At 49.4% G+C, this 24,136-nt stretch overlaps 1 protein-coding gene across 2 annotated transcripts in view; it reads left to right on the plus strand.

Annotated features, from left to right (window-relative positions):
* Positions 1 to 21,415: 21,415 nt before the first annotated feature.
* IGDCC4 (immunoglobulin superfamily DCC subclass member 4) overlaps positions 21,416 to 24,136 on the plus strand; it is a 105,114-nt gene continuing 102,393 nt past the window's right edge. Inside the window, exons 1-2 of one of the 2 annotated variants that reach the window (XM_074880545.1) lie at positions 21,723 to 21,758; positions 22,384 to 23,881. In XM_074880545.1, coding sequence (XP_074736646.1) covers positions 23,776 to 23,881 — 106 coding nt within the window. In that variant the 5' untranslated portion in view covers positions 21,723 to 21,758; positions 22,384 to 23,775. Of the gene's footprint in view, positions 23,882 to 24,136 lie in introns of both variants that reach the window. The other variant, XM_074880546.1, reaches the window with a different exon arrangement.

Here is a 24,136-nt window from a genome sequence, read left to right on the forward strand (position 1 = left end):
GTAGTTAAGCACTTTAAGACCCCATGCTCTCTTATCCTGTGGAAGTGCTGGGAGGATTTACCACCAGAGTTTTGTAGTTCTTGCAGAAAATGCCTGCTTGTAGGTGAAGGTGTGAGAGATGCCTTATATGAGGTCTGATTCAGCCCTACGTAGTCAACAACTAAATTCCCGGTGACATGGGAAGAAGGGCAAGTTGAGACTGCAGAGGTAGGAAGGTGTTAGTGCTGAGGGTGGTTGCAGCAGTGGGTGGGGGGGGAGGGGGGAGTAGTAGTCCTGCACCTCATATGGCCACATGACCAGAGCTGGCACTGAGAGCGGTGGCTTTGCCCTGCTCAGCGCCGCCGGAGTCACCTGCGCCAGGACGAGGTCGTACCTTGCAGTCCAGGAGGTGGTATTGTCACTCAAGAAGAGATTTCCAGCCTGTTTGATACTTGGGATTATACTTTGTCACTTCCTGCATGTTAAAAAATGTCTTGGTTAATGTGAGTTTCAGCAGAACTAGTGAGATCCTGGGGGAGCATGTGCAGGGGAGGTTGTCTGAGGAGCAAAAACGTGTGAGGAGGAGCCATCCCTGTGGCTCCCAAACCAGACGTGAGTGTGTCCCTGCCTTCAGCAGAGGTCTGCTCTGTGCCCAGCAGGACACCTGCTCTGAGCAGGAGCAGGATTGAGCCGTCATTGCATGGTGGAAATCAGTTGCACAGGTATCTTTGAGATGAATGTTTTAATTTTGTATGTTTTAAAAAAAAAGTATGAAATATGGGGATCTGAGCGATGAGATACTGAAGCTGTTGAGTGCTGATGCCAGCAGTTTCTTCTCATTTGCGGCAGTCGGAATTGGTTGTGTTTGTTTCTGGTGGAGGCACGTTCTTTCATCCCATTTTAACAGAGCTTCCAGTAATTCCTCTTGAGTGTGCAATGCACAAAGCTGTTGGGTTTCACCCTTTGCGTTGGAGTTGCACCCTCTACCCTGCTTTGTTTTCAATTATATATTTTTATTCAGAACAAAGTAGAATTAGTATCTACTCAGAACTGCTTAATTTTTATAAACTCAATGAAATGAGTTCAAAGCACCAAGTAAAGCTTTGAAAATCAACTAACTTCATTATATTAGAATGGAAAATGCATTCCCTACTTACTAGTGGGATTTGGGAATAAGCTATGGAAACACTGTCTGAGCAGGGTGGTGTAGTAATGCTTCAGCCCTGGAGCGCTGTACGTCTGAGCCTGTGTGGCAAATTACGGAGAATTCACGAACTCTGAGCCTGGGGGTCCCCAACCCTTATTCCCTGCCAGGAAAAGTGGGTTGTGTTTCTGCTGTGTGTGTCCGTGTGTAAGGCAGGCTGTTTTGCTGCTGGCGTGACGCTCAACTTTTGACAAGGCAATAATAGAGTATAAATAAATAATCAGCCAGATTAGGACACTGCCTTGAATTGCCTGTTTACTTGAGTACCAGAACCCTGTAAAGACTTTTTGTATCCCCCTCACGGTTCTAAGGGCCGCTCCTTTGGAAGGGGAAGAGAGATCTTCATGCAGTTTTTACTTGGATGTTCTGCACAGTAGAAGTTCAGGTGTTTAATTTTAGAACATGAAGTGCCTGCTGTTTGCGTTAACAAAATTGCATGTCTCACTCCAGTGGGTTTATTGGTCTCCCCCCCCCCCCACCTTTCTAGCTACATGGCTTTTAATCATGTAAAGTGGAGACATTAGTTTTGCTGCGTTTTATTACAAAACCTTTGTTGCAATAAAGATGCTGCTGAATAAATTGAATTAAATGGGTTTTTTTCCCCCTATTTTCAACTGTCTCTCTTCTTGATTTAGTAGAATTTGTGTGTAATTAAATCTCTTCCCTCATTGCGCTGTGGAAAGCAGCAATGATGGAAAATGTGCGTGTGCGTTTTATATCCATGTTGGGTGTTTAGCAAAAGCAGCTGTGATTTTTTTCTTGTCCCTTGTGGTTAGGTAGATTGATACAAACGGGAAGATCAAGCATTTTGGCATAACCACGTTCCCTTGGCAGCCACCAGCCGGAGCTGTCGCACCAGATACGGCACATCCGCAGCTTCGCTGGCACCCCAGATGCTTAGTGCTGCCCCAAAAGGGCTGGGGGGGCACTCGGGGCACTCACGAGTCACGTTTTTACTCGCACGTTCCTGGTTTTTCACCCCCAGTAAAGCACCCTCTGTTTTGGTGGCTTTCAGAAATCCACAGGTAACCAACCGTGTGTTGATAGGCTGCACTGTGTCTCCCTCAGGGGTTTGTGTAGGCCCTACCATAAAATGGCAAAGCTTCTTCAGGAGCCTTTGTGCAACACAAGTTGGGACATGAGTGTCCCACCAGCAACTGGCTGTGGGCTTTTGGGCTGTGGCTGGTGGTGGGACCTGCTGGTGCCTTTGAGGTGGGTGTGCAGGGGTGTCTTCATCACCAAAGAGCAGGGAGGGAGGTTTCTCCATGGAGGATTTTATTATGGAAAAGTGTTTCTGTCCTCTTCCAGGTGCCCTAAGGCCTTGCTGTGTCCTGCAGTTTGGGGTGGGATGAGCAGGGGGAGCTACACCCACTCTTCAGCCACCCCTTCCATGGTCATTGGAGACAGAGGAATCAAGGTGAGCTTTCAGCAGTATCATTTAATACAAATTCTGGCAGTTCTTCCTGCTAGTTAGAAACACCCATGGGTCTTAATCCTGGAAATGTGAATATTGTAAACTCATTTTCCATCTGTGCTATCCTGCTGGCTTATAAAATGTTCCTGCTCTGCCAGAGCGGAGAGCCTGGCCCAAGCTGGCACAGCCCTCTTGGGCTGGGCTGGAGATGGGATGAGCCTGGAGCTGGGTGGGAGGGAGCAGCTCTCCCGTGGAGGGGATGGCTCCTGCTCCAGCGCTGCAGGCAGGGACATGTACCTCAGGTTGGGCTTGACAAATTAGCAGCTCGCTGCATTTCCTCGTCGCGCTGACAAACGAGCGTTTGTGCCGTCCCTCTAATTCTAAATGACTTTGGAAAACAAGCCGTGGTCTTTTAAGTGACTGTTTATCAACCTGTGTTCACAGCACAGGAGGAAACCAATTCCATGAGTGATTAGGCTGTCCCCCTCTCTGCCCGTTTCTTAAGCTCTGGAGACTGGCACAGGCTTTGCATCAGGCCAGGCACCTGAAGCCATCTGCTACGGCCGAGTATCCTCATTTGGGCAGTAATTATTTTCTAATTATCATTCTGCCAAGCACAGGAGGCTGAGCCCCATGTTGGATGCTCTGTGTGGGCACTGCTGGATCCACACGGAGGGATCCAGCAGAGGAAGGAGCTGGGGCAAACAGAGAGGCAGAGGCCAGTGAGCTGGGGAGAGGTGACCCAGCTGGGAGGGACAAGCTGATCCTGACCACTGTGATTTTTCCTACCTCAACATGGTGGTTGTCTCCTGTTGCCATCCCTGCAAATCGCATTAATCTCGCCTGAAAACACAATTTCCTTTTTAATAGCTTCTCAGCTGTCATTCCCTGCCTGAGTATTTGGGCCACCCGCGCCAGTGGGATCTGGGTTTGGGTGCTGTGCTGCAGGGACTCACCCCTTCTCCTTGCCCTCCCCATCGCTTCTCTCCAGAGACGTGAGGGATGTGAAAGTGAGCATTCCCAGAGTCCAAAACACCCCAACTAAGAGAAGCACGAGCTGCAGCACCCAGCGCCCTTCGCAATGTGTGGTACCAAAACACACGGTGCTTGTTTTTGGGGTGAGTTTAACCACTCTCAGGGTATTTCAGCAGGTGGGTTGAAGGGCTCCTGCTGAGCTTTGTGTCTCCTGTCTCTGTAGCCACCCCTTGCACAGGAACAAACACCCCTTAAAACCCTCACGCTTTGATTTTTGAAAACACAGGAAAGGTCCCAGTTAAACCAAAAAGCAGCCATGGTCTTCGGGAAAGGTGTGTGGCTTAGTGCGCTTCAAATTAATTTTGCATCAGGGACGTGAAAGCCATGGTCATGCCCCATCCTGCACCAAGGGAGCCACCTGAGTGCCCTCCTCACAGTGTTTTCAAGCCTGCAGGAAGATGTTCGGCATTGGTGGGAGCTCTTCAGTGTTTGAAAAAGGAGGTCAGTGGGAAAAGAGCAAAAATCCATTTGGATGTATGAGCCCAGGAAGTTTTAAGTTAAATTCCAGACTTCTCTGGCTGTGAGCTCTGATTGTCCTGCCTTTGTCACCCTAAATACAGACACAAATAACATCAGTGCCCTGGTGCTTTGGTGTGGGACTTGCTGTGGGGCTGTGCGGGGCAGGGGGGTCCAGCTGGGCATGAGGGGTGCTCGTCCCCACTTCATGTGCCTGCAGCTCTAATGTCACACTGGCATCGTTGATGGGAGGTGTCCTCATGCTCTAGGTAAAAAGACCCATCCTAGTTTTCATGGGCATCATTTTCAGGGCGCTTCGTTCACCCGCAGCCCCCAAAGTGCCGCGAAGGGCCCACATGTGTGTGCAGAGGGTGTAGAAGAGCTTGTCCTGGCACATGGTCGCACTCTGGCTACAGCAGCAACAGCCCTGCTGTGAACACTGGGCTCTAGGATGCCAGCAGAGCCCTTGCTTCATTTCTTTTCCTTTGGAATTCCAGGAATCTTTTAAAATTTTTCCTGTTTCTTGGAAGAGGGAAATCTGTTTCCCATTACCCTGGCTGGGTCAGCACCTGGGGGGGCTGTCAGGGTGCAGAATCCTGCCCTTCCCTGTGCACCTCCATCCACCGACGTCGATGGTGGCTGCAGGCAGGGGAGTGGCAGGGCCCCTGCTCTGACCCGGACCCAGTCATGGCCATGGCATCGCAAGTTGCCCTTCCGCCACGAGTGCTCTGCCGACTCGTTGGGCTTTTCAGCACCAGTTTCTCCCCACCCCTGGTGAGGTGTCAGCCATGGCACCTTACGAGGCTGCTCCCTCGCCTGTTTGAGATGAACAAGCGTGTGGTTCCCATGGAGACTCGTCCCTCCCGCCGCATCGGTGCAGCCGGAGCCCAAGCGCTTCACAGCCTTTTCAGGCTGCAACAAAACATGTTTTCCACCACATTTTAAAAGAGGGTTTTCTTTGCAGTTTGGTGATCTGGTGGGCATGTGTGCTTTCTGTTGCTCACTGCTGGAAGGAGCTAGAAAATACCCCAGGAGTCAGGGAAAGCGCTCGTCTCTGCTCTGCACCATGCTGGCCTGGGGTGCAGTGGGGCTTTCCCCACGCTGCTCTTGACCTTCACGTGGCTGCGGCACAGCAGCAACCCTGAAATCCCATACCAGCAGCTGTGGTTGTGCTGCTGTCGTGGCTGGTCCACGAAGCGATGCTCAAAATTGGTCCTTGGTGCAAGAGGGCACCAAGAAGTGCAGGTTGAATCCTCCTGTGTAAGAGCACAAAAAGTCCTGGTTTGGGGTTCGTGATGTGAAGATATTTGCTCTGGAAAAACTGCTCCCCAGCCCCAGGTGACTTCTTTCAGCATTATGCCACACATGGTCCAGCCCAAGGCCTGTTCCTACAGGGGGTTCACAGTTTCCAATCCTTAGTGCTTGTACCCGTGGAGGGTTCTGAGACCCAAGAGAAAGGAGTGAAGATTTAGCAGAGTCTTCAGGGCTGAAGTCATGGTTTATTTTTAATGTTTGGGGTCATAATGCTGATCTGGGACAGGGTAAGGGGAAAATCTTTCCTGGAAGAATTTATAGCTTGGGCAAAATAAACCTTCTCTTCAACTTACGGGATTGATCTCAGCTACTGTTTGCAGTTTCGTTATTAAAGGGCTGTGTTTCCCTCCCTGCCGTCTTTTCTCAAGATGATCATCCTCCAGGCTGCCCCTGCCAACAGACCCATGAAGAACTGGTGCCATTTAACTCAGGCTCCCTGGAACAGGCATGAGCCATCACACGTTGGCCCTGTGAGCTTTCCCCACTCACTCCCTACGCAGCACCCCCAGGCTGGCCCCAGCTGGGCCGTGCATTTCCCAGGGAATTCCCAATTTCTGGATTTCTTCTCTTAAAAGCAAACCGCAACAGACTGCTCCAGCAGGAAAAATCGTGATGAGAGGAAAACTTGAGATGTTGCACTTTAAATTAAGCCTTTTACAGTGGTGTTTGACAGTGTTTTAGTTGAAAATTTAAAGCTTGTTTGAAATGGAGAGTCAAACTTGCAGGAATGGAGCAGAAACAGAGCGGTTTGAGCCTCTGGAAGCTTTCTCCAGGTGGTCTTCCAGGCAAAATATTGTCTAAATAGACATGTCATACAACTTGAGCTGGGTTACAGTTTTAACTCCCACACGCAGACTCGGTGTCTTCTGCTGTGGGGCAGCCAGCTCTCCTGGCGACTGCCTCCATGCAGCTCCATCCCCGGAGATGCCGGCTCAGGTCCCTGCACGCCACAGCAGCACCGGGTCAGCCTACCCGAGAAGGAGGGCATGGAGCTGCTGGACGAGCTCTGAGCCACAGCACCATCCTCCTGGTGCTTCCTACCAGCACGACGCCACTCCTGGCCATTGCTGATGTTTCTGGTGTTTCTCATTTTCCCAGGGTTTCTCATATTTGGAGGTGGCTTTCTCGAAGGGTCATGTTTCTCCAGGCGAAGGTATCAGGGAAGCTTTCGGAAAGGCAGGATAGCAGTGCCGCGCCTCGGCTCGGTGCTGTGTGTCTGCAGCAGGATGGGCAGCATCCACGTGCCGTGCCAGGGCTCTCGTCCCACAGGAGCCTCATGCATGTGATCCTTTCCACCCCAAGCAAACCCCACAACCCTCCAGGGACAAATCCTACTCCGTGCGAGGTGCTGCTGAAGCTGGTCTGCACGTTCGGGGTCTAGTAGGAGATGGGGGGCTCCGAGCTGCCTGATGAATCCTCAGTGAGGGAAAGAGGCCCAAAAAACCCCCTTGAACCAGCGTTTTGTGTCAGACTTGGCTCTCATCACTCTGCTCAGCAGCGTCCGTGTTTTCATCAAGGGCCGTGTCCATGAGAAGCCCTTCCAGGAGCTGCAAGGAGCCATTAATTAACTTCAAGCTGTTTTTTGCTGAAAAGGTAACTTAAAAACCAAACAAAAGCTTGCAGAAATTTGAGAGATGAGGAAGGTGCCCAGCTGGGGCAGGTTGCGAACCTCTGGCCCGAGAGGGAGACTTCATGCAGCAAAGAGCAGCTGCAGCTTGGGATTTAAAAGGCAGACTTTGCAGAGCATCATCTTAAGCCCCCTCTCCCTGTGGGGAGGGAATTTAGGTTATTTGGGGGCAGTTTGGCAGTGGCAGGGCTCAGCTGAGGGGCTGTGGCTGGCTGTGAGCGAGATGTCGGAGAGGTCACCCTGTAGCCCTTAATGCCACCGTGTTGTCGGTGGCAGGGGGTGAGGTGATTTCCAGGGCGGGTGTTGAGCCCAAGGAACTTTCTCCCACTTTGTGGCTGGGTGTGTATGTTGTGAAGTGGGTGTTTGGCAGCACCTGCTTTCAGCCTGTTTGGGTTTTTTTTTATTCACAGCTTCTTTTCCCATCAACAAAGCTCTGAGCACCACAGAGCTCGTCTAATAAGGAAAACCAACAGCGAGCAAACAATGACCAAAAAGTGTTGAGTTAGAACGTGTGGGAGGAAGGGGTGGTGGTGTGGGGCCGGAGCAGCATCCCACTTGCTTGGCACTTGGTGCCATGCTGCTTTGCATTCTGTGTCAGGTCTTTGCACCAGAAAAAAAGCCCTTTTGCTTTTCTAACAAGGACGGTTTTGACAGTTCACTTGCATCGTGTTGCCCTCTTCCCTTTTCCTTTTCTATTCTACTTTAAATTTTGTTAGAAATAGATGAGTAAATACTGTGTACATTTGTGTGGGAGAAGTGGTGGCTTGTGGTTTTATGATTTTCCCCCCAGCTGTGATTCACTGCTTTTTACATTTTTTAATCTATTCCCCCGCACCCCCCTCCTGCTTCTCCCATTCTCCTGTGCAGCCCAGCAGCTGTCGTTATCAGTGAAATGACTTGACATTATTTTGCCGTACTTTGTTTCTATTCATTGATTTGTTGAATGAAAACTATTTATCTGGGACTGACACGCGAGATTGGAGCCTTTCAAGAAGAGGCAACTCTGCAGTATAATTTTGCTCCAAAATGAGCAGAGCGAGAGCTCCGGTTAAAACAGCCCAGCTCAAATCCCTGGCCCTGTGATCATGCAGAAGCAGCAGCTGTAAAATCTGCAGAGGTGTTTTATAGGAAAAGCACCTTTCCTTTCCCCACCTGGCCCCCCCCAGGCAGCCCTGCTTGGTTCTTGCCAGAGACAAATCTGGGGTTTTTCTCCGGGTGGGGATGCCAGGAGGTGTGGAGAGGCAGGTGCTGAGCAGTGCGTATCTGGGTGCAGACAAGCTGTTCCCCTCTACCTGGTGAGCGCTGGAGCAGCGTCTGGGTGTGCTCCTTGACCTGCTGTCTTCATCCCCTGTGAGCACATCCCCACTTCAGTATAGGGCATCCAGCAAAAATGACCCTCTGGATCCCTCCTGGGACCCAAGAAGCCTGGAGAGAGGGTTGCACATCTCAAAAAATAGGTGCCTGCCTCGTCCCCTGTGAGACACGACGGGCAGCTGCAGCGTGCACGTCCCCGCCAGGCTGGTTGCTGGGGTTTGTGCATTAATATTGAGGATAACGCTGGATGTTGAAGTTGCATCATCCATGAGGTTGCAGCGTCCGCAGTCAAGGCTGCCTCAGGTCTCAGGGTGTTGATGCTCATCCCTGGGAGGACCGGTGGGGTAAGAGGTGCTTTGCATTGCCCCGCAGATAGAAGTAGGGCTGGAAAATACATCTGGGTTTTACATTGTTCATGCTCAAGTCTCCAGGTTTGGCCACTATGATTTTAGCTTAAAAAAAACCCCAAACCTGGCCACGGTCACCTAAAATGACAGAAGCTGGTTCCCTGCCAGCACTGCTCAGAAAAATCCCACATCTTTTGCTTCATCAATACCAGCCTCACAGCTTGAAGGACAGGTTTTGCCTGGGGAATACACTCTTGTGTGAGGGATTCAGGATCCCTTTTTCCCACAGAGCCCTGGGTCCTTTCTTCCTGGCACAATCAGCCCTCTTGCCGCTTTTCTTGCCTTTTCTTCCACGGCTTTCCCACATTCTGTTCACACCTTCATGAATATTCAGAGGCCATTGGCCATATGAAGCTATTGAGAGCTCTTGTTAACACTCCTCCTAATGACATGCACCTTCAATAGAAAACAAAAACACAGATAAGAGCTTGTTAGCCGAGACCCTTGTTCCCCACCTAACAAGGTTTCCATTGACTCGGACACTTGTGGTGACACATTGCTTGCTCTCACTGTTGCCTCTTTTGATTTGCGACTGGCTTTTACGGGGTTTTTTCTTTTTTTTTTTTTCCCCTCTTTTTTTTCCCTTTTTTTTTTTTTTTATTGTGCAGTTTTAAGCTAATTAAGAAAAAGGTCAGGTCTCCCCGAACAATGAGTTATGGTGCTACAATGAGCCCAGGGAGCGACGCAGCCCCAAATCGGTGGGCGCTGGGCTCTCCCGCCGCACGCCGCAGCGCGTGGGAAAGTTGTGCCACGAGTGGCATCGCTCTGCCCGCGCCAAGCAGAAAGAGCCGTAGTTGGGTCAAGAGGTGATTAAAACCAACTAGAGGCTCTGAAAAGGGGCTGAGACCACCTGCCACAGTTCCTAAGGGCTCCACGGGTCCCAGCTTGGCTGGACATCCCCAGCAGCCCAAAGCACCATCCCCAGGGCCACGCTATGGGGTCACTCTTCCAAAAGACGCCCGGCCTCCTGCGCGAGCGCTGCCACGCTCCTGAGATGCTCCCCCTGATGTTGCTCCTGATTTATGGCTGTATACAGAAAGCAGAGCCTCATAGCCATGTCCCCAACAGCACTGACTGCCATGGGGCTTTTCCCCAGGACAGAAATCCCATCTGGCCTCGGTGACTTTTTTTCCAATCCTCCAGTTGTTCTTTGCCTTCCTCCAGCCGTCACCATTATCTGCCAGGCTTTCATTAGGCTGGGCCCACCCATTCGATACCGCGAGATGCCTCGCTTGTTGTTGTTGGGTTTTTTGGCCACACCTCATTATTTCTGCTATTATTAGGCTCTCGCAGTGTTGTTTGTCATCTTGTCAAGGCCCCTGAGTTTCTATGGATACTGCTCCCCTAAGTGGCCACACTATCAATTAAGACAGCTTCGTGTCTGAACTCTTCCAGAGGACTTTGCGAAGATCTGGAGATAATTTCCCTGCAATGCTCTGTTCGTTACCGAGCTGCCTTTTCAGTAACGAGCGCTGGGTCAGAGCTCAGGGTATTCGGGTTTTCTAAGTGTTACCAGTCTCAAAGGCAGGATCACCTGCTTGGCAAATTTGATAGAGGGTGATAATAATGAACCACCAGATAATGTATTTATATATTTATGTATTTATATATTTATATATGGTGGGCTCTAATATATAAGCAATAATGAGAAAACTGTCATAGTGATGGAAGTAAAAGGCACCAGTAAAAGAACCTGCCATGGAATAAAAGGACATTTGCTTTATTGTGCTCTTTTGGGACTCTGTGGGAGGAGGAAAAGCCTCTTTTTTTCCTTCTTAATGCCCAGCTTGAGGACAGACACACATGCAAAGCCAAGAGGATGCTGAGTATTTCTTCTGAAAATGAGATTGCTTGACAGTTTCCAAATAGAGCAATTAAAACTTGTTTTCCTTATGGAAAGCAGCATAAGCGAGCAAAATGAAAGGTGTGTAGTTCTTAGTAGGAAAAGCAGGCAGAGGAAGATCACGCTGGGTTTATTGGGACTTTACTGGGAACAGCCTGAGCACAAGGAGTGGCTTCGCCCATTGCCCAGGAGTTTCGATGTTTCTTGCACACCCAATGTTTCCACAGATAAATTTTCTTCACCTACTGAATTTCTTTTGCAGCTGATTTCGTGTCTAACAGCGCTCCGAGAGCCGGCATTGTCCCCATGCCTGCACCATCTGGTTTTTGCCCTCCCTGCATGGGCAAGCGGGACGGGGACATGTTGCTGGAGGGATGTGAACTGCTGCCCAGAGAGCACCCTGTCCCGCTCCCCAGCTCTCAGACAACCACTTAATTTTTCCATGCCCTTCTACAACTGTAAAATGTAGTTATTTAATGATTTCTCAGAAATATCAGGAGGTTTACAGCCTTTGGCTGGACAGTGAGCCCAAGCACTGTTTGCATTTACTCTCCCCTGAGGATTAGTATCTGGGGGCAGGAGACAGCAGAGAAAAAGGTTTTGATTTGGATTTGAGTTTTGGTTGATGATTAAAATTCTTTATATGCTCTAAACCAGTTTATCTATCCCTAGGTGGATGTGTGCTGCCAGCAGTGCTATAATATCCATCGAGGGCCGCCCAGAGGTACAAGGAATAAACTCATACGTTATTAGCTAATACAGGAAAGTGATTCGATACGGGTCTCAGAAGCTGGAGTAGATAAATAGGATGATAAATGTTGGCATTAGCAGACGTGACTGACTCCTCTGTCTCTGTGATTTGGTAGTGCCCAGTAATTAAATAGTTGGAGTCTAATGTATTTTAAACTAGAGCCGCAGCCTGTAAATCACGGAGATTATGCTCTTCCCCGCTGTGCGCTCTCTGGGTCGGGAGGAATTTCCACTCCCGTGCCGCAGCTGTCTGCGGGCTTGGGCTGGGTATTGCATCAGTCGGCACTGGGAAAGGCAGCACCAGCCCCGCTGCTGGTCCTGGGCTAAAAACCTATTCCTGGAGCCTTTCCCTTCCAGCAGGGATCGTCTCCAGCCCCAGCAGGGTCCCAGCCCTGTGTCTTTTCCATCTTGGGTTGTCTCATCTGTTCTGTCTGGAGCAGCTTCATGCCCACACGTGTGTGCAAATGCACCCGAGATCACTGCAGACCCTGAAAACCAGGGAGCAAAACATGCCGGGGGGGCAATTTTCTCCCAAAACCCATGCTGTGTCGCTGTGAGAGCATCGGCCCCTTGGACTGTTTTTGCTTTCAGACATGATTTTCATTATTATTGTTTTCAGTGATCCCAATTTCACCCTTGTATTTACGCTGACGTTTACTTTTCTTTGCAGCCAGACTACGACCTTGTACTAAATTAAAATCTTTTGTCTTCTTTTTAATACAGATTGTCCAAGAAGGAAACCCAACTCTTTTCAATGCAGCTTGAAGCTGCACTGAAGTAAAAGTTACTTTTTATCTTTATATAAAACTAGTTTTCATTTCTCATCCTTTTATTGGCCAGACCCAATTCTTCTGCTGGAGGTTGGTTGTGTTACGCGGAGTTTCTCCATTAACATTTAGCAAAGGACAGATTTAAACATTTCCGTGCCATTTGGCCATTTTACACCTTTTAACACTGTTCCTGGATTAGCTCAGGCTTTTATTCGAAAATTTCCGATATAACTGGCCATACATTCAGCAGACATCACTTTACAAGAAACCTTCTATAATGACCCTGCCCACACGTAGAAATGCTGCCTGGAACCACAGCTGTGATAAATCCTATCCCCACTCTTCCTGGATATAATTATTTTTAATAAAATCTATTTGTACCGCAAATTCTTTCCTCTTCCAGCTCATGCATTTTTAAATAAAACAAGTAATTCTGCAGTATTGTTACAAAGTATGGTCGCTGAGGTCTGCCTGCTGTTCTGCACACAGCAGCCACGAGAAACTTTCCTCCAACGGGAAGGATAAAGATGATTTCTCCTGTTTTAGTTAAAATAAATGTTTCTTCTGCTCTTATCATCATTAGAAGCTGGTGATCCTCAACCCATGGCCTGAAGCAACAAATAATATTGCTCGCAGCAAGATTAGCAGCAGATTAACAACAGGTGAGCAGGAATTATTGGAGAGGAGTTTGTGTTTTGGAAAGTGTAAGGTATAACCCTCCCCGCTGGGCTTCGCAGGGAGTTTGCTCATCTGTAAATCATTCCCAATGCGCTGTTGCTATTTTGCCTTCCAGCTTATTTTTAGCCTGCCTGTTCCAGGTACCACTGTGATACACGACCTGCGCAGACCCGAGGGACCTCACCCTGCGACCGGTCGTGCGTCGGCTGCCCTTGGCCAGCAGGAAGTTGAAGGACGTGGGGACCTTCAGACTTGCCCAGCTCTGTGGTGGGCTGCGGTAGAGCTAAGGATCAACCCTCTTTCCCAAGTCCCATGGCAGCCCCCTGCTTTCCACGCCGTCTAGCTGCTCTGTGCCCCGTCCTTGGACTGGAGGCTGCTCCGGGGCCATGTGGGTGGGATACACCGCAGGTTGCCCACAGACCAAAGGGATAAAAGTTTTACAAGCTGTCGCTGCAGGTTTGAATGCAGGAAGATGTGAGCTTGTCGCTTCCTTCCGAAGACACGCTGTTGGGCCAGAGAGGCTGTTTTGGACTGAGCAGGGAGCCACTCAAAAAAGACATTGGTAAGTGGTGGTACAGAGCTGGCAGAGCTGTCAAACAGTAGTTGCACAAAGAAACCATGGGGAAGTTTTTCCCATGATGAAACATCTCTGGAAGGAATGAATTCCCAGCCCTGGATGACCTACAGTCCTGAGCTTTGAAGAGGAATGAAAATGCTCAAATCCTGTCCCCCTTGGATCTGGAAGTTTAGGTTTCCTCCTGTCTGGTCCCCTCCTAACCAGGGTCCCCCCTCCTCCAGCTAACGGTGCCTTTGGTTACTAAATGCTTTTCTTTTTTAGCATAAATATAAATTACTCAAATGAGAGCGGTATGTGGAAAGCAGTAGAAGCCACCTGATCTGATGCAAAAGGGATCAGGATGTTTTAGCCAAATGAGCTGGTAAATGGAAAATGCAGCTGGACATAGACAAATGCAAAATGATAATTGGGGGCAGTGAACGGAAAGAGGGTGTATAATAGCGGGGGCACATAGGATGTGTAACAGCCAGAGGGGGGGCAGGGGTTACTGCAAAAAATCTTCGGAGTGATCCAGCTAACGCTAGGTGAAATGGAATAAAGTACCCCCAGACCCTGATGTACATCAGCAAAGGTGGGGTGGAGTTTGCAGAGGGTTCCTGTGTAAGCAGCCAGCCCACGGCTTTGCAGCAGGAATTGTAAATGTGGCCGTGGGCAATAAACAGCTCCTTACAGCACCTTTGCTCTGGTACCTCTTTTAAAATAGTGAAAATGTGTCATTTCTCCAAGCGTGTTACAAACGTGCTGAGTTAATTCATTGGCTTTTGTGTGCATGGAGTGGCGAAGAGGAAAGCAAAGGGGTTCAGATTTGCCTGCAGCCATCTTTTATGGTCCAATCAGCCAATTTTCTGTGTAACTAATAAATCACAGCGACAGACACACAGGATGGCGTTCTCTTTATGTAATTATTCCATAAATTGCCCCATTTTCTCCCCCCAGAAAGTCCTCCTAGTTCCTTCCCTTTTCTTTGCTGGAGAAGGTTGTTATCCTGAACACAATAAGACAAGCGCGTTTGAAGAACTTATTTTGTAAGCAAAGGGTAAAGAGATGGAGCCTGCTCCTTTCTCCACCGTGTGTCTCTCACGCAGCTGTTTGCTCCAAGGGGGGATTTGCAAAGCAAGGGAAACAATCTTACAGCTCGGGAAATCGAGCGTGAACTCCAGGACTGAAGCGAAAGCATCTTGCTGAAAAGCCAGTCAACATAGAGCCGAGCTGCCAAGGGCAATGATGGGGAGAGCAGCCGGCGAGCTGGGGGGACGGGTAACGGCATGGGCGAGCCTGGCTCTCCACTTTCAACTCTGTATTTTGTTTCACCTGTGTCTGCTGTACTCTCTGTAATTACTTTCACTGTGGCATTTCACTTCTCTGCAGAAAAACACTCTTTTTTATTTTTTTCCCACCATAACTTTTGAAATCCCACACTGCGATGACTTTTGCATCTTTAAGTTGTCCCTGTGCAAGCGACATTTTAGGGCACTCTGGCTTTCCAGCTGCTGCAGATGGCACCGTCACAGCCCTACAAAGTCACCTTGCCAAGCTGCACAGCTTCCACAGCAGCCCAGCTCCTTCCTGCAAATGGCGTGCTCCGCCGCAGATTTGCTTCTGAGACGCTTTTAATTCTCTTCTTATTCCTTTTCCATTCCCATCCCCTGGTAACTACTGTTTCAGACTGCTTAACAGTAAGCACACAGACCAGGGCAGGGTCTGCCTGCAAGAAGCCAGATAAACTATTCTCCTGTGGGCGCTTGCTGTTATAAAACCCACACAATTTGTGTACAGCAAGGCTTTGGGGATCTCTTGGCTTGGCTAATGTTTTGATAACTGAGCTTGTGTTCTTTCTCCCTCGCCCTGCCCTGTAGAAGATACTTTTTAAAAATACAGCAAGTGGGAAGGGAAAAAAAAAAGACCTTTTCCCAACAAGGATATAAAACTTTCATCGAATTGGCCATGTCACTAGAGACCCAAAGCTAATAAGTTGATCTTACATCTGTATAATAAACTCATTTATTAGGTTTTTATTTTAAGAGTTGGTGGTATTAATTAGATTGATATGGCCCATAAATCACTTGATTTGGCTGAGCCCTCAGATACTTGTAATTTAAATTAATACAAGTGCAGCTTAATTAATCTGATTAAATCCTGGGACAAGCAATGTACTGTTTGCAGCATCCAGGAGTACATTACAGGGAAAAGGAGTATTTTAAGGTAACACAGGTTCTTCATCGGAGGGTCAGCTTGGCTCAGCTGGTGAATGAAGGTACAAGAGTGGAGCTGCGGAAGATGCAACCCAAAGACCAGTGCAACGTGCAAGGTGAGAAGCTAGATGTGCGAAGCCAGACATCTTTCAAATATCATGAAGACTGGCCACTTTCTGGGGCCCTGTGCAAAGGGCAGGCGTGGTACAGCCACTCTCTGGCTCTGCCCGGAGACCTGGCAGCCAGGCAAAGCTCATCACAGTATCAGGGCCAGGCAAGGAGCTGATCTTCACAAACTCACAGCAACCACTCTGGTTTTGGGGAGTCCTGATCTTCTTTCATCATTTGGCACCAATAAATTAATTCCCCAGAGGTTGAGTTTAAGCCATTAGAGAGCATAAGCCACGGCCTGATCTCCTTTGTGGTCGCTATCTTGATATTTTTCTCCCTTCAGTGCTGCTGAGAGGAGATAACGTTTCTTTCCAGGAGTGAATAATCATTAATCGGTTCTTCCTTGCCCAAGGGACTAAATCCCCACCAGACTCGAGCTGTCTCATTCCTCAGGGTTGGCAACGAGCAGACCAGAGCAGGCAGATGCGGAGGTGCCCCAGCCAAGACATACCTGCTCCTCAAGTCCCTTCCCATTAGGACTATTTCTCCTCTGGTGATGTTTCGGGATACTGGATGGTGGTAGTGAGGATTTTATTGTGGCTTGCCTGAACACACCCTCCTGTGGGATACAGCGTGCTCTCGCAGGGGTGCACCCATCTGCTTCCTGGCGTTACTAAACCTTTGCCTCTGATAACACCAGATACTCAATCGGTGTTTCCATGTATTTTTTTTCCAGAATGCTCTGGGCTGACAGCTCTCAAGATTGATGTTCCCTGTCTGTACAGCCCAGAGAGCTGCCGGGCAGCCTTCTCCCTACACTCCTGCTAATCTGCCCTAATCCCGAGTTTAAGTGAGCTCCCCAATGGATAGGAGTGGAATTCAGGCCCCGTGGTCTGCCCCAGCCATGCTTTCTCTGTTCCCCACAAGCGATCTATGTGGGATGGTGGCACAAGTCTGATATTTACACCAGTTCCCCAGAAGCTGGATGAAAACCCCTTCCAAGGAGGCCATGGCACATTTAGCAGCAAAGCACCAGCCCAGGGCTTGTGCAGCTGCAGGTTGTTTCCGTTAGAGTACGGACACCATAAAATATATTTGCTTTAAAAGCAGGAGATAATGCTATTATAGCAGTTGGATTAATCTAATATTCTCCTTCATCTTCAAAAGAGAATTGCCTAAATAGCCAGAGAGAGACACATTTTACGAGTCCTTCTTAAGGGCTATCAATCAAACTTTCCAAGAAAGGCACTGATGCCCTTTTTGCTCATGAGAGGGAAATCAGATTCCCCATGGTTTGCTTTCAGCCTGCCGTAGCCTTGCAGTGTAATAGCTGCATCGCAAATGGTCTGGACATCTTTTTCTTCTCCTGGTCCAGAGAAAAAACCCACACGGAGGAAACCTGTAAGAGAGGGAAAACAGCCCAATTAGAGGCAATGATCTCTTAGCTCTCTGCCCTCTCTCCCTCCTGGATGAAGCAGATGTAAAACAATAGCTTTATTTGTGAAAATTTTAATTGGGTAGTTCAAAGGAAGCAGCGGAGGCTCTTTTGATCTCTTGGTGTGTTTGAATGCCACGTTGCAACGGTGCCTGCTGGCCACGGCGGTGACCTCTTGTGTTAATTAGTGTTTATCTGAAATCGAATTAGCTCACAATTGGGAGAAAGCAGAGTGAAAATCAGAGGATAATCATAGATTTGTGTGATTCTCAATTAGAGGTAAAAGCAGGTCTTTGGCTGCAGAAGTTGACATTAAAATAACTCTGAGAACATTACATTTTTGCTTTGTTTTTCTAATACTCTTCGTCAGGATGGTACTATTTCTCTTACTAATACCCCATGCTGCCTTCATCTTTGCTGAGTCTGCTGGTCCGCGATGCTCATTGGAACTTAAACCATAAACCAACACCGAACAATGATGCATTATTTATAGCAGACCGAATGCTGTAAGGTTGACAATAGTGCAAAGCTTCTCTTTCTTGTGGTCAGTAATCCATAAATAAATACATCATCTATTTAGGTTTGCAGAACTGTCTGATGGATGGGAATAGTCTGCGTTATACAACGAGGGCACTGAGGACGCTGCGAAAGCCAGTGCCTGCTTTTGGTGCAAACTGGTCATTTCTGAGTAACAGTATTAAAACTATTTATGTAGACAGGGGGGTGTGAGAGCTGGCCAGTCACCTTCCTGGTGCTCACCTGTGGGGCTCTCCGGAAGGTAAAGGGCAATGGGAATTCTCAATGCAGGAATAAAAATGCATAAAAGCATCAGGTTCTTTGTCTCTGTGTGAAATATTAGCAAAGGACAGAATTTTACAGCTAAAACTATCTCAAAAGGCAGGTATGAGGTCCCAGTTTCTGAGTAGAGAATAGCCAGAGACATAGAAGTCAAACATCTGTCCACCATGAACATCTGCAGACCTTCAGTGTGTTGGACTGGAATGAAATCCCGTCCTCAGATCAGCTCCAGATCCCAAAGATTCCAAAGTGCAGGAATGGTTTTATTCCAACTTTGCTTTCTGCTCCTGAGCTAGCTTCAACTGACACCAAGCTAAAAGATGGACCCCGCTGCTTGCACATGCAGTGTGCTCATCAGCGTGGAGTGAGGCACTTGGAAAACAACCTGGTGGCATTTACGCCGTGTCCTTGGGAGTACACTGCTATATTTTCTGGGGTTAGCCACAAGAGGGTGGCATGATGATGTGCACCAGGCAGTCTCCCTGCTTCGGCTGTTTAGCTTCTAGCATGGCATTTTATAGCCAGCTCTGTAGATCTAATAAAACTTCGGAACAGATCCTTGTTTTTGGCACATGAACACATTTCCCACTACAAAGGAGCCTGACGGGTGTTTCTGATGGCAGCCCCAGCTGTGTAGTGTTCCTTGATGTTACACGTGTTCTTTATGCCTAAAACCAGCCTTAGTTAGTAGGTACCGTAGCAGCATATAAAATTTAGACTATTTAGGGATCAAAACTTTTATTGGTACTCGGTAACTGCTGTAGGGAGAAGTCCACAGATGTTGTTTATGAGCAAATACTATTTTTCATAGTCATGCATGTTTACAAGACAGTGATGTTCTTATGCAACTGCTTTATAACACATTGGGATGTTTCTAGTGGGTCTTTATTTGATTATAGCTGACGGTGAACAAGCTGGTTAACAAATACGCACAAAAAAGACTCATGTGACAGACTAACTGAAATGAAACAGATTCATTTCATCTAAGATCTACGCAGCCTGGATTGTCTCAGCATGTTTTTCTAAATCAGAACGTCAGTAACCCACCCCAAGTCACTCGTCTCGAATACTGAATCGGCCAATGTGTCCCTGTGTAAGGCAAGTTGGCATTTGATTTTGCAAAGCCTCACTTGGGAGACAAGTCCCAGTAAGAGCAAGGAGCAGGGTACAGGGGATGCCCAGGTAGCCATACAAATCGAAGAGACAAAAAAAAACCCCACTCCAAGTTTTATGTGCAAAGATTTATAAATACTAGAATTTTTTAATGTTACTTTAATGTGATAGCTTTCCCCGTGTAGACAGTCAGGTGATGTTGATACTCAGAATACACCTTAGCCTCACGGTTGTTTCGTAGCCTGGCACTTGTCTGAATCAAAACTCCCTCATCCTGGATCTGCGCAGGTTTCTGCAGGGTGTGAGAGTCTCCGCTCACGCATGGCTCTGGCTGTAGGGCCAGGGCCCTTGTTTGCAGAAATCCCTTTTGCCGTGAACATACTTTAAATACAAGCTTCCAAATCTCATTACTTGCTGCCTTTTCCTCTTCCATTCGTTTTTCTCCTAACAATGCACCTGCCAATATCTGCCCCTGAGCCCCATTTTAAGTAGCATTTTCCATAATTAATGTCACACTCTTGCTCCCTATCTATCTTTGGCAACTGCCGACCGCCTGCAGCAGGACCAGAGGAAGAGGGAAAGCCCTCCCTGGGTATAACAATAACACAACACCCATTCCTGGAAGAATGATGAGATAGGCTGTGTAATAAATATTTATAAGAGCAAGCGTAATGAAATGAATGTGTAGTATACTGAGGCTCCCTTAGGGTTTGGTCATCACAGGTTTTTTTCCTCTTTTCTTTCTTCTCTGTTATACAGAATTGTCCTGATGTCCCTGGGTTGTCGAGCAAATTGCTTATTGTGTTGCTCACTTACACAATGCATGTTATTATGTGCAACCAGCTGCTCCTGTTTGGCATTGCTCGCACATACAGAACAGGAGGCTACCGTCACTTTTCTCATCTGGAAGTCAACGTTCCCTCTAGCGCCAAAGTTGCTGCCAGACCAGAAGAAGTCTGGCAACGAAGCGAGTCCTGGTGGTAAAGGTCCCTGAGAGACTCCTTTTCTGGGAAGACCGAGGTTGCAGTTTTGTGAGGAGTTTGAGCTGATCCAGCTTTGTGCTGCCACTGAAAGCCTCCTCGTGCCTCTGCCTGTAGATTCCCATTGCTTTCCTTGTGCTGGCACTAACTCTTGGGTGATTGCACAAGGAGCTTAGCAGGGGACTGATTTTGTTGTTATTGTTGTTGCCAATTAAGTTTTCAGCACCATCCTTTCCTCTGTCCAGCTCCGAGCTCATTCAAGCACTAATGCTGAACCCCCACCCACAGGAGGCAGCCAGAAAACATTTTCAGCGATAGGATTCAGACTGAACCCAGACCTGCAACAATACTGTGCTGCCCATTTAATAAAAACACACAATGTGCTGTGAATCTTCTTGTTCCTCATTGCTTTCTCTCTGAAATGGCTTTTCCATGTTCTCTGGGTTTCTTTTATTTTAGGCAGTCTTTTCTGGGAGCAGGTGTTGTTCTTTACCTGCATTTGTTTAGTATCTTGCACAAATGGATCCTGGTAGTCTGAATCCTACAGCTGCCAGCGGGAAGTGGACAGGGGCTGCTTTAGCATGTGTTTGGATTGAGAGCCTGGAGAAATCCTGGTTCAGATAACTCTGTAACACGTGCTGCTGTGCTTCGAGGCCTCTTGCATCTACATCAACCTTCCAAAAGTGTGGATCCCCCCTTGGCTACAGGCTGGCGGCACGGGAAAAGCTCCTGCTGAGCTAGATAAATTTATAGCAGCTTTTGCTGGATTTCCCTAATGAGCTCTTCATTGCTGGGATCTTACACAAACCAAGAGATGTGTACAATATACTGTCCATATACCTGACCCGCCAAAGATTTTTTTTTGGAGCACAGAAATTATATCTCCGGAAGGAGGAACAAAAGCTGAACTACAAACACCTGCCACTTGCTGCTGCTACTCTTTGCCATTCACACTTTCTCAGCTCAAAGTATCAGAGGTTTGCAGCTATTGAAAGGTAGAAAGAAACTCTTTGCTGACAGGGACAGGAACATTGGGGAGTCTGCAGCACATAAATGGGGGCTTTTTCTTGCCATAAGTATTGGGGCAGAAATGCCATTATCTGGAGGAGGAATGTCCCTTCTGTTGGCACGTCTGCTGTTACTTTGTTCTTTATGGACTTACAGACAGGGAGTTACCTGACGCTTCCCGATTCTACAAAGTGGCTCCTTCTCCAGGCTCTCCTTCCTCTGTAAATGCTGCAAGAAGTCATTTCACGCAGCGCAGGGTGTCCCCGCGGCGGCTGAGCCTGCGTGGGAGGTGTGACACCAGGAACACATCCCTGCAGCCGCAGGACGGGCTCCTGCGAAGGCACGTGTCAGCCAGCGCTGGCTGCAGCTGTGAAGGAGTCGCCTCGCGGAAACCTTGTCGTGAACTCAGTCGGTCTGTGCCGATGTGGGTGAGAGGGGTGGGCGGTGGGGACTTGGTGTTACTCTCGCAGAGTACACGTGTTGTCAGTGAGAAACGAACTGGTGCTCCGGGTCACGTTACAGGCACTTTCACAGTTCAGGGGCTGTTTGCTAAGTTGTTTATTTTTCTTTTCCCCAGGGACAGATGTTCAAGAAACATATCTGTTGCAAGCTTGGGTTTGTCAAAATACTGGTTTAATTCCTGTTTCCAGTGTCATGCAGGAAGACAGAGAGGTGCTGCAGAGGAATCGAGTAACACTGTAATGTCAGGTAGGGAGCAAAGACTAGAATTAGACCTGGGTCTCTTGATTCTAGGTAGTGCCTGCTTCTAACCCTGACCTGTTAGCAGGGAGCTGGGTCAATGCCTTAACATAGGCAGGTGCCATTAACCAGAGCATGCAGTATTTTACTGACCACAGGCAGTTTTCCTTATTTATATTTTGCCTGACTTTTAGGTAAAGGTTTCCTTGCTTAAAGGGAGGAAGAAATGTCTTGGATTTGAGCAAAAAAGGGCAGGGGCGTGTCTGAAAGAAACCACTGCAGACACAATGAGGAGACATTCCTCTACAGCCTCGTTAAAGCAATTTGACAGCCCCTTTAAAACCACCCCATGCAGGAAGGAGCAGGTGGGAAAGGCTCAGAGAAAAAGGAGGGTTTGTAGAGGTTGTTAATCTTTAGCTCCACACTGGAGTAGTGCAGAAGGGAGTGTGGCTGTTGCCATCCCCTTTTCTTTCCACAGGGAGGTAAGTATACGGAGGGCGCAGGAATAGAGTTGGTGGATTTGTTGTGGCCTTATTACTCCCTCCTTTGCAGTGAGTGCCCCCCCAAACAGGAGGGGCCCAATGCTGGGCAAAGCTTCCCTGCACGTCTGAGTCCAGAGCAGGGGGCTGCTGGCTCCCAGGGCTTGTCTGTGCCGAGAGTGCCAAGTACTAACGTACAGTTGCATAACTCATACACACGGGAAACCTGCTTCCCACCACGCAGCCTTTCTGGTTTCATTTAAGTTTTTATAGTTCATTATACAAGCTAAGAAATAGGAGGGTCTGGATTAAAAAGGTTTCTTTTTTCATATTCTGCGTAGCTGGAGCCCTCTCTGCATTCCACACCGTTGTGATAAAACATCCCGGTGCGCTGGGCAGCCTCTTCTCCTTTCGGAGGCCAAAGCGGACCCCCTCCTACCCGCTCCGGATGCGGTTGCCTTCTGCTCAGTGCCGAAAGAAGGGCTTGGTGTCATTTGCCCTTAGGACTAAACCTGCACCTGCGGCTTTATGTGCAGTCGTGCAGCGTGACTTTGTGTCTGGGACCCAGCCAAGCTGGGGAGGCAGCGGCCTCGGTCTCCATCTTTCAGCGCCCTTCAGCTCCCCGCCTCATTTCCACTGCTTGGCTTGGCTGGCGGATGGGTCCTGCCCCTCTCCGCAGCGACGGGGTGCGGACAGCCTGCTTTATTTTTCAAGACAGCTGAGAAGCATAGGCTAGACTTTTGATGCCTGAAAAGCCCAATGAACGATGTACAGCTGAGGGAGTTGTGCTTCAAAATGAGCCCCCGTGGGACTGCAAACGGATGGCGAGATGGTCACCGGTGTCTGGTTGCCTCCGTAGCCCGGCGGGGCTGTGCGGGGTGGCTGTCTCACCTCCTCCCCACAGACACAGGCCTGCACGGGCCAGGAGAAGGGCCTGCGGGAGGGCAGCCATCACCCCTCGGGTGGCCACCAGCCCTGGGCTGGCTGTTGCCGTGCGAGCTGCTGGGTGCCTTGTGCCTGTCTGTCAGCGGGAAGCGGGGGGCGGCCAAGGGTGGTCGTGGCTGAGGGCTCCCGCAGCCCTGACGGGACAGAGGGGCTGGCAGAGGTGTCCGCCCCGCCGAGCATCGTGAGGGGGAAGATGGCTGGCAGCAGCGCGGGGTCCCCCATGCTCACCTGAGGTAAAAAGGAAAAAAAAAAAAGAAAAACAAAACTAAAGAGAAAGGTAAAAAAAAAAAAATTAATAAAAAAAGCACATAAAATGTTTATAACCCCCCGTCTGCCGGTCTGGGGAGCCGGCGGCTCGGCGGAGGAGCCCCGCACCTGCCGCGGCAGCCCGGCCCCGCTCCCTCCCCTCAGGAAACGGGGCCGCTCCCCCCGCCGCGGGCTGGCAGCAACCTGTTGGTCCCGGCGCTGTCGAGGAGGGCGGGAGGAGCCCCCCTCGCCTCGGCGGCGAACCCGCTGACAAAGGCGGAGCAGCGGCAGGCCAGGGCCGCCCCCGGCAGCGGGGCCCGGCGGCGCCGGCGGGCAGCGCGGGGCTGGGGCGCTCGCACAAGATGGCGGTGGGGCGGCGGGAGAGCGCGCTCCCCTCGTAGATGCGGCCGCGGCGGCCCCTGCTCCCGGCGCCCGGCGGGGCTTACATGGCGCTGGAGGACCTGCTTTGTCTCTGCTTCTCCGCCCTCGCCGTCCTGGCCGTGCAAGGTGGGTGAGGAAGGAAGGAGGGGAAGGGGGGTGTGTTGGTGCCCACGGGCGGCCGCGGTCGCGCGTGGGGCTGCGACACCACTCGCCTTCGCACCGCACCCCGCTCGGCCATGGGCAGCCGCCGGCTCCCCGTGGGGATGCGCTCCTCGGCCGGGACCCTCTCCCCCGCAGTTTCTCGCCCCTTCCGTAGTACCCTTTAGTGGCTATTCCCCCCTAGTCGCCCTCTCCCCCCTTTCAGTAGCCGCCCTTCCCCTT

This window comes from Strix uralensis, chromosome 11 (genome assembly GCF_047716275.1).
Source record: "Strix uralensis isolate ZFMK-TIS-50842 chromosome 11, bStrUra1, whole genome shotgun sequence".
Lineage (NCBI taxonomy): Eukaryota > Metazoa > Chordata > Aves > Strigiformes > Strigidae > Strix > Strix uralensis.